The sequence below is a fragment of the Giraffa tippelskirchi genome, chromosome 12, assembly GCF_054371585.1.
Source record: "Giraffa tippelskirchi isolate mGirTip1 chromosome 12, T2T-mGirTip1v1.2.pri, whole genome shotgun sequence".
Taxonomy (NCBI): domain Eukaryota; kingdom Metazoa; phylum Chordata; class Mammalia; order Artiodactyla; family Giraffidae; genus Giraffa; species Giraffa tippelskirchi.
The window spans coordinates 34,281,893-34,291,875 of record NC_137286.1 but is presented as its reverse complement, the minus strand read 5'-3'; the positions used below and the strand labels follow the sequence as shown (position 1 = coordinate 34,291,875).

The following is a 9,983-nucleotide window of genomic DNA, read 5'->3' as shown; positions in this document are numbered from 1 at the left end:
GGGAGACTGGGAGGAGCAGAGGGAGGTTTCAGAGCTGGGCTGAGACTCAGAGGAGGGGCAGAAATGTGCTCTGTGGATGAGGAGGGGAGAGTTTCTCGCAGAAGCAGGAGTTTGCAGTTGCACCCCTCCAGAGCTGAGCAGGACTTGCTCTGGGGCCTGAAGTTGGTTCAGCATGGCTTGAGGATAAAGTGGGGCTGGGAGGCTGTGGAAAAGGAGGCTGGAAAGAGACGGGCCTGACCGTAAGTGGCCTGTGTGTATAAGGTGTGTTATACAGAGGTTTTGTATTTTATATCATGGATGAAAGGGAGCTGATGAAGTGCTTTGAGCAGGCAGGATCCACTCAGATTTGTGGATGAGAGCTCTGTGGCAGCTGTGGGGGTGGAAGGTGGCCTCTAACACCAACCAGTTAGTTTCTGCTCTTTGTTCAGGAAATGTGTCCCATTTCCCGTGGCCTCAATCTGCTCCCCATACTGCTTTCCACTTTTTTAGGACTTCTCTTAGTAGACAAAAGGTCCTCCCTATTCCACTCCAGTGTACTAGTATCCTGCGGAGAAAATTTCAGAGGGATCCAGGTCAGATCTTGTCTGACATGCAGTTGTTTCTTTGTATTGATCAATTCTGGGAATGGATCCAGGCAGAAGCTGTGGTTAAGCAGAGCCTAATTACACAAATTCAGCACCCCACTGGAACTAGCCTCAGTGCTGGGCTCTTAAGAGGGCTGCTCAGGCTGACACTGTAAAATTGGAGAAAGAAGAAACCCCCTTCCCTACCCAATAATGACCCAGCTGGCCGCAGGTTTAAGCATGCCTACATCAGTAAGCTGTTTCCTGAATTTAGGTCAATTCTGTAATAGGAACATCGTGTTCCTCTTGCCAAAAAGCATGTTGTAGGTTGCTTAGAGGTTTAGTCTCTTTAATGATATTCTGAATGCTCTAGTTTGTGCTCTCAGCAGCCAACTGTATCATTTCAGGAGCTGTGCATGCTAGTATCAGTAGAGACTTGACCAGCTTTGCCCAAAAATAATCAGGTCTGGAAGGACTACTTCCCTCAAAGAATGCTCTCTGGGGACAGATGCATGAATCAAAGAACATATCAGCCAAACTTATCACCATGTACAACTTGATACTGTTGAATGGTACCTTGAAGGATGTTTCTCAGGGGTGTGCCCTCATATTTTTAAATGAGCCAGTATGATTTATCAATCACTGAATAGAACGTGTCCCCTGGTCATATTTCTCTGTGAGTTATGAACTCTCCTCCTGCCACCCATTTCAAAGACGGTTGTGTTGTCGGTATCTGTGATTGGATATTAGTTATTTTAATGTTAACTCAAAACTTAGATTGTAGAAGAAATGGAAAAGAGAGAGGTGGGACTTAAGGACATGGTAACTCGATAGCTGTGAAATGAAAGAAATGGACAGGAGGAGAAGGAATTGGCAACCCATTCCAGTATTCTTGCCTGGGAAATCCCATGGGCAGAGGAGCCTGGCGTACTACAGTCCATGGGGTCGCAAAAGAGTCGGACATGACCGAGCAACTGAACAACAACAACAAAATGTGAATGAGTGTGAAAAATGTGAAGTATTGATTTGGGAGGTTTCCTTCCAGTTTTGGCAAGTAGGCAAATTTACAAATACCAAATCTGTGAAAAAAGAGGACTAAGTAATTGTCTTGGCATAAATTATGCATAAAGACATTAAGAAAAAAAAAGAAATGGACAGGAATCATCAGAATGATTCTTAAGTTTCTAACTTGGGTGCCTAAATGCTATTAACAAGGACAAGCATCTCATGAAGAACATGACTGGGAGGGACTCCAGGGCGGAGAGATAATAATGAGCTCAGTTTGGGAGAAGCCAGTTTGAAATGACTGGGAGATTGACTCGTCAGTAGTCAGGCCTTAATTCAAGTCTTCATCATTTCTCTCCTGCAGCACTGCCAGTGTCTTTCACCTGGTTTCCCTGCCACCAGTCTTCCCCGCCACCTCCCCCGCAGCCCTAATCTGTCTCTGTCGCAACAACTGGCAGAGTGACCCTTTGTAAAGATGCAAATCTGATCATGTTACTTCAAGGACTTCCCATGGCCTACAAGGTACACGTAAAGCTCCCTGGGCTGCTGTGGAGGTTTCTTCATGGTCTGGCCTTAGTGTATCTGTCTCGTCTCATGGAATACCTTGCCACTTCTACTGCCTCCTTTCTAGCCATGCTGCTTTATGGTTTATTTTTTATTTTTTTTTTATTTTTTGTTTTTTTATTTATTTTTTATTTGTTTTTTTTATTTGTTCTGCAATACATTGACATGAATCCACCATATTACTCAACCATTAAAAATAATACATTCGAATCAGTTCTAATGAGGTGGATGAAACTGGAGCCTATTACACAGAGTGAAGTAAGCCAGAAACAAAAACACCAATACAGTATACTAACACATATATATGGTATTTAGTCAATCGGTAAAGAGCATCTCTTTAAATCTTTGGCACAGTCCTTCCTTTTCCTCTCAGTTTTGGTCAAAGTCCCACGCAAATTAAAAATCTGAGGGATTGAGATTTATACTCGCTATATAATCTTTCATCTAAACACTTCTCAGTCCTGTGACCATGCCCCACCAGCACACCCAATTACCCACAATGTTATTATACTCGTTCAGTCTAATGTGTAAAGCCAGAGGAAAAAAGGTCAAAGGTAGACTATCCAAAAATCATAAAAATATATTTCTCTTTCCTCCACCCAACAAGCGGAAGGTAATTTGGTGTGTATTAAAAATTTTTTTTCCCTTCCCTCCAATAGAGGTTCTGCCTTCCAACCAAGACATTTAAACACACATGTTTCCTAGAACTCTTTCATGTATTTCTTTTCCAAAGGCCTCATATAACCAGGAATAACAACTCAGGAGATTCTTTCAACCATAAAATTTAACATAAATACCGAGGTCCCTCAAAGGTATTTCTTTTTTTCTTTCCTCTGACGAATACTCAGTTAAGAAATTGGTCAGGGCCAGAGAAAATTAACTGGCATAGCTGTTCTAATAAAAGCTTACAGGTCTTCCCACAGAGTCCAGGGCTTGATTTTTCAAAACTACTGAAAAGGTATTCCAAGAATGATTCCAGCTTGATTAGAGATTATGGCTATCACACAAATCCAAACTTCTTATAACTTACAGAAAATCATCCCAAAAAACGCCAACAAGACGATCAGCTCACAAACTCCAATGACAACTTGTTTCAATCCAACACTTGATTGCTGATACAGCAGAAGGCCTGATACTGAGGGCGCAGCACCTCTGAGGCCCTGAAGTTAAGAAGGGCCTTCAACAGACAGAGGGTCTCTGGTAATTCATAAAATGCATTCTGAAGTCATCTACAATGGAGGCTGCAATCTGCTGTGCTTGGGGGTCTGCCTCACTGTGCTCCCGGATGTCACACAAAAGCTGCAGTCCTTCTTCTTCAACTAACATTTTGCAGTATTTGCTGGGGTTTTTACTGCAGACATGATACATGGCCCATAGTGCCCAGAGCTGAACCTCTGGTTGAGAGAAGTTGCCAAGGAGCGGGAAAAATGCCTTGAAGGATCTGTAAGTGATCAAAGTTGTCATCTTACAACTTGAACTTGGCCAATTCTGGATGGTTGCATACAGATCCTGGAGAAGCGCTCTCCTCTGCAGGTCACAGGACATCCAGGGCTGTCTGTCAGATGTCAGGTGGGCTCTGATGCCTGCAGCTAAACAGCTGACTTCCAATTCCTTGCTATGGAGCAAGCTGCTGATATGCTTTACCAGATCTTCAGTAATCAGCTTGGAAAAGAGTTCTCTGACTTCAGCTATGTTCTCCAAGACTTGGATGAAGATTGCCAATCCTTGATTTTCAATAAAGTGCCTACAAGCATCTGGAGATTGTTCTGTAAGATTCCAAAGTGCTTTCAAAGTAAACAAGAGAGTGACATCATCTAGATTCTCAGCAGTCTTTCGTTTTACTATTGCTAGAAGTTCCTTAACTGCCATGAAAACCTCCTCTTTAAGTTGTGCAGTTTGCTCAGGTGAGAGCTGCAGGGCTAGAATAGAGATTATGCTCGCTGCCATGGCTTGCATCTTGGGGTTTTCATGCTTACAGAGCCATCTCATAACAAACTTGGCAGCCTCGAACCTGTTGAATGGAACATCCACAAGAATCCTGGAATTGGTTAAGGAGAGAAGACAATTCTTCTGTAACTGCTGATAACGGGGGAAAGTTTTCAAAGCCTTGAAAAGTAGACAGGTAACCTCTGACAACAGACGAACAGGCATCCCCCTGGCCAGGCCCTGGCGTGTTAAGTTGAGGGCACAAGCACTGGCTGTGAACTGCACTGGCAAATCCAATGGATGATTTCTCATTCCTACAGCCACAAGCTTTAAAATAGCAGGCATGGTTACTCGCGTTGAAAAAGTCTCTGTGAAGAGCCTATAGAGGGCTTCCTTCATAAAACATGATCTACTCCTATAGCAGCTCAGCACTTCTGAAATCTGACTTATATTGGCTCCTCCAGCAACCTTGCCAAGTCATCATCCCAACGAATCGATCAGCTAATTCCTGAGGGAAACGCCAATGCTCCGGAAGACAAAGTGTTCCATCAGATCTTTCAGAACACAATTTCCCCAGGTTAGCAACCAGGACTTTCAGGCATATGTTGACCAAAGAGTAGGGAGATGCCTCCTCCTGCACCACGAGGCAGCCTAGTAAATCCTCCCGAGCGTCCGGAGGGACGATAGTCCGGGGCGAAAGGCCCGAGTGCAAGAAGTGAACCTGCTTTATGGTTTAGTACAAACATGTGTTTCATACTTCTCCCCGACCGCCCCCCAAAACCAGCCCTCCTCACTCTGATTTCATCCACTTGATGAATATACCTACCCATCTGTGTTTTTTTGGCTGCTCTGGGTCTTAGTTGCAGCACACGGTATCTTTTTAGTTGTGGCATGCAAACTTTTAGTTGCAGTATGTGGGGTCTAGTTCAGACTCAGGCCTCTTGTTTTGGGAACATGAAGTCTTAGCCACTGGACCATGAGGGAAGTCCCTACCTATCCACATGTTGAATAAACAGATACCTGTTTGAAACGTTACCTCTACAGTTGGAATTAGCCATTCTCATCTTTGTGCCCTCCCCATTCCACTACATATCTATTTCCCAGAGTTAGGATAGTCTCCAAGACTGTCCTTTGATTTGATAAATCACCAGAAGGACTCAACACAGTCACTGAAAGCTGTTTTACTCCCAGTTACAGTTTATCACAGTGAAATAAAGTCAACCAAGGGAAGAAATGCATGGAGTGGAGTCCAGAAAACTTCCAAACACGGATCTTGCCCACTAGTCTTCTCCCAGTAGCATCATGGACAGCTTTAAATTTCCTAGTAATTGTGTGACAAAACTCATGGAATATTGCCAACCACAGAATCTCACCTGTACCTTGGTGTCCAAAGTTTGTTATTGAACTTGGTCATACAGACCTGGCTGGCCAACCTCATTCTCCAGCTGCTCCTGAGGTCTGGCTGATAACATGTCACATTGCTGGGTTATCTGGTAAGGCAAAAGATACCCATGCAAACAAAGACATTATTGTTAGTCAAGACACTCCAAGGGCTTAGAGGTTACTTCCCAGGAGCCAAGGGCAAAGGCCAGCCTCTCTTTGGGTGAGGTTGAATTATCTATGACACACTTCCTTTATTAGATGGTAAGCACTTTGAGGTCAGGGACTTGGTTTTATTCATCTCTCCATTTCTGGTGCCTGGCACTATGACTGGTACTTGCACCAATAAATGTTTGCTGAATGAATGAAATGATGAGTTGGAATGAGAATGCAGTCTGGAGGGGAACCCCTCCCCTCTCCTGCCCAAGGGAGTAACCCCGGAGAGAAGACTGAGAGGAGGTGTGTAGGCTGCTAAGAGGTGGTTGGATATGTTGCAGACTTCTAAGAATAAGAACTATATTAATTCGTGAATGTGACTGAAAGGAGAGCCATAAGAGGGGACATCCTGGGCAGTCCAGTGTTTAAGCCCTTCTACTGCAGAAGGTGCAAGTTCCTTAATCCCTGGTGGGGGAAACTAAGATCCTGCACTTGCCACCTGGTGTGGCCAAAAAACAGGACAGCCACAAAAGCTTCACACTACATACCCTGGAGGAGGGAAAGAAATGACCTTCCCAGCTGCAGACTTCCTTTCTAACAGAGAAACCAATAAAAAGCTCAGCTGGTAAAGAATCCATCTGCAATGCAGGAGACCCCAATTCGATTCTTGGGTTAGGAAGATCCACTGGAGAAGGGAGAGGCTACCCACTCCAGTATCTTGGGCGTCCCTTGTGGCCTAGCTGGTAAAGAATCCACCTGCAATGTGGGAGATCTGGATTCCATCCTTGGGTTGGGAAGATCCCCTGGAGGAGGGAACGGCTACCCACTCCATTATTCAATTCCATGGACTGTGTAGTCCGTGGGGTCGCAAAGAGTCGGACACGACTGAGTGACTTTCACTTTCACTTATATATATATTTAATTTATTTTAGGCTGTGCTGAGTCCTCATTGTTGCACTTGGGCTTTCTCTAGTTGTAGTGATCGGGTGTTACTCTTCATTGTGATCACAAGTTTCTCACTGCGGTGGCTTCTCTTGTTGCAGAGCATGGGCTCAGTAGTTGCAGCTCCCAGGCTCTAGAGCACAGGTCAGTATTTGTGGTACACAGGCTTAGTTGCTCCGTGGCATGTGGGATCTTCCTGGACCAAGGATCGAATGTCCCCTGCATTGGCAGGTGGATTCTTAACCACTGGACCACCAGGGAAGCCCAAATGTGTCTTTTTGAATTCTGATTTTCTCTGGGTATATGCCCAGTAGTGGGATTGGTGGGTCACATGGTAGTAGTTCTATTTTTAGTTTTTCAAGGAACCTCTGTAGTGGCTGTACCAGTTTACATTCCCACCAAAGGTATAGGTAGGTTCCCTCTTCTACACACTTTTTCCAGCATTTACTGTTTGTAGATTTTTTGATGATGGCCATTCTGATGGGTTTGAGGTAACACCTTATGTACTTTTAAGCCATCTATATGTCTTCTTTGGAGAAATGTCTTCCACCCATTTTTTTTTTAATTGGGTTGTTCATTTTTTTTATATTGAGCTGCAAGAGCTGTTTGTGTATTTTAGAGATTAATCCCTTGCCAGTTGCTTCATTTGCAAATATTTTCTCCTAATCTGAGGGTTGCCTCTTTGTGTTGTTGATGGTTTCCTTTGCTGTGCAAAAGTTTTTAAATTTAATTAGGTCACATTTGTTTATTTTTATTACTCAAGGAGCTGGATCAAAAAAGATCTTGCTGTGATTTACATCAGAAAGTGTTCTGCCTATGTTTTCCTCTAAGATTTTTATAGTATCTGGCCTTACATTTAGGACTTTAATCCATCTTGAGTTTATTGAAATAGTTGGATGGCATCACTGACTCGATGGACATGAGTTTGCGCAAGCTCCAGGAGTTGGTGAGGGACAAGGAAGCCTGGCATGCTGCAGTCCATGGGGTCACAAAGAGTCGGACATGACTGAGTGACTGAACTGAACTGAACTAAGTTTATTTTTGTGCATGGTGTTAGGGAGTGTTCTAATTCATTTGTTCACATGGAGTTGTCCAGTTTTCCCAGCACCACTGATTGATGAGACTGTATTTTCTCCACTGTATATTCTTGCTGAGGCTGTTCTTAATTCACCTTCATTACTGCCAGCCTCCCAGCACTCCCAGGCCCCTCTACACTTCACCTCTGCCTTGTTATTAGATAGCAGACACTCTCGGGGAAGACAGAGCAGGAGGTAAATCACAATCAATCAGAGCCTAAGATCAAACCTCTCAGTACTTGGTGGGGAAACAGAATTTAAAAATTAATCTGGTTCTTCTTTTGATGTAAAGATTGAGTATAATAACAAAAGCCTAAGACAAAGTGGGACTCAAAAATCAGCTCATCTTACCGAAGCAACCAGTCATACAATGGCTAAAAGCTCAAAACTTATCAATCTTTCCTGCCGTACATATATGAAAGCATGAAACAAAAGATCATGCTGGCTTAAAAATATATGTTGGACTTCCCTGGTGGTCCACTGTTTAAGAATCCACCTGCCAATGCAGGGGACATGGGTTTGATCCCTGGTCCAGGAAGATCCCACATGCCTTGGAGCAACTAAGTCCGTGCGCCACAGCTACTGACTGTGCTCTGGAGCCTGGGAGCCGCAACTACTGAGCCCAATTGCTGAAAGTAATGAGGCTTGAAAACCTTAGAGCCCATGCTCTGCATCAAAAGAAGCCACAGCAATGAGAAGCTTGTGCGCTACAATGAAGAGTAGCCCCTCTTCTGCAACTAGGAAAAGCCTGCCTGCAGCAAGAAAGACCCAATGCAACAAAAAATAAATAAATAAATCTTTAAAAAAAGACACATGTACCCCAATGTACATTGTAGCACTACTTCCAGTAGCCAGGACATGGGAACAACATAAATGTCCATCACAGAGGAATGAGTAAAGATGTGGCACATATATATAATGGAATATTACTCAGCCATAAAAAGGAATGAAATTTGGGTCATTTATAGAGACTGTCAAACACAGTGAAGCAAACCAGAAAGAGAAAAACAAATACCATGTATTAATATATAATGTGGAATCTGAAAAAAAAAATGGTATAGATGATCTTATTTACAAAGCAGAAATAGAGACACAGAACAAACATATGGATAGCAAGGGAGAAAGGGTGGATAGGATGAATTGGGAGATTTGGACTGACTGACATATATATATATACTATTGATCCTATTATAAAATAGATAACTAATGAGAACCTGCTGTATAACATAGGGAACTCTACTCAGTGCTCTGTGGTGACCTGAATGGGAAGGGAATCCCAAAAAGAGGGGGTATATGTATGTGTATGGCTAATTCACTTTGCTGGAGAGCAGAAATTAACACAATATTGTAAAGCAACTATACTACTATACTCCAATAAAAAAAAAAAAAGATTAAACAAGGGAAAAAAAGGCAAACCTAAAGACTTAAAAATAGAGCTACCATATGGTCCTGAAATCCCACTCCTAGACATATATATGGAGAAAACCATAATTCAAAAAGATACATGTACCCCAGTGTTCACTGCAGTGCTATTTACAATAGTCAGGACATGGAAGCTACCTAAATGTCCACTGACAGAGTAATGGATAAAGATGTGGCACATATATACAATGGAATATTACTTAGCCTGAAAAAAAAAGAAATAATACCATTTGCAGCAACATGGATATACCTAGAGATTGCCAGGCTGAGTGAAGTAAGTCAGACAGAAAAAGACAAATATCATATGATATTACTTATAGGTGGAATCTAGAAAAAAAGAGTACAGATGAACTTATCTACAAAACACAAATAGAGTTACAGATGTAGAAAATAAATTTATGGTTACCAGGGGGAGAGGGTAGAGGGAAGGTACATTGAGAGATTGGGATTGACATATATACACTACTATATATAAAATAGATAATTAATCAGGACCTACTGCTGCAGGGGACCCCAACCCCCAGGCCACGGACTGGTTGGTACCAGCCCATGGCCTGTTAGGAGCCAGGTTCCACAACAGGAGGTGAGCAGTGGGTAAAACTAAAACCATCTCCCCCGCCCCTAGTCCATGGAAAAACTGTCTTCCACAAAACTGGTCCCTTTCCACAAAAAAGGTTGGGGACTCCTGACCTACTGTATAGCACAGGAAACTATACAATACTCTGTAATGGCCTGTATTGGAAAAGAATCTAAAAGAGTGGATATATGTATATGTATAACTGATTCACTTTGCTTTACACCTGAAACTAACACAACGTTATAAATCAACTATAGTCCAATAATAATAAAAGAATGGCCTCAGGCAGCAAATATCTGAGGGAAGGGACAGAGTCCCCAAAAGTAGGATGTGTGCATTTGTTTCTCACATCCATTTCATGAGATGGTGAGT

At 42.8% G+C, this 9,983-nt stretch overlaps 1 protein-coding gene across 1 annotated transcript; it reads right to left on the bottom strand.

Moving 5' to 3' along the window:
• Positions 1-3,311: 3,311 nt before the first annotated feature.
• On the bottom strand, positions 3,312-5,530 carry LOC145528597 (protein zyg-11 homolog A-like). Its single transcript, XM_081547263.1, has 2 exons — positions 5,492-5,530; positions 3,312-4,526 (listed from the first exon to the last, which is right to left on the bottom strand). The coding sequence occupies exons 1-2, from the start codon at positions 5,528-5,530 to the stop codon at positions 3,312-3,314; spliced, it is 1,254 nt and encodes a 417-aa protein (XP_081403389.1).
• Positions 5,531-9,983: the final 4,453 nt, after the last annotated feature.

Excerpts from the sequence above, each read along its gene's own strand:
- LOC145528597 (XM_081547263.1), bottom strand. The coding sequence starts at position 5,530 with ATGTTATCAGCCAGACCTCAGGAGCAGCTGGAGAATGAG. Across the intron at positions 4,527-5,491 it reads AGGAGCAGCTGGAGAATGAG|GTTGCTGGAGGAGCCAATAT; the intron begins GTTGGCCAGCCA and ends TGACTTGGCAAG.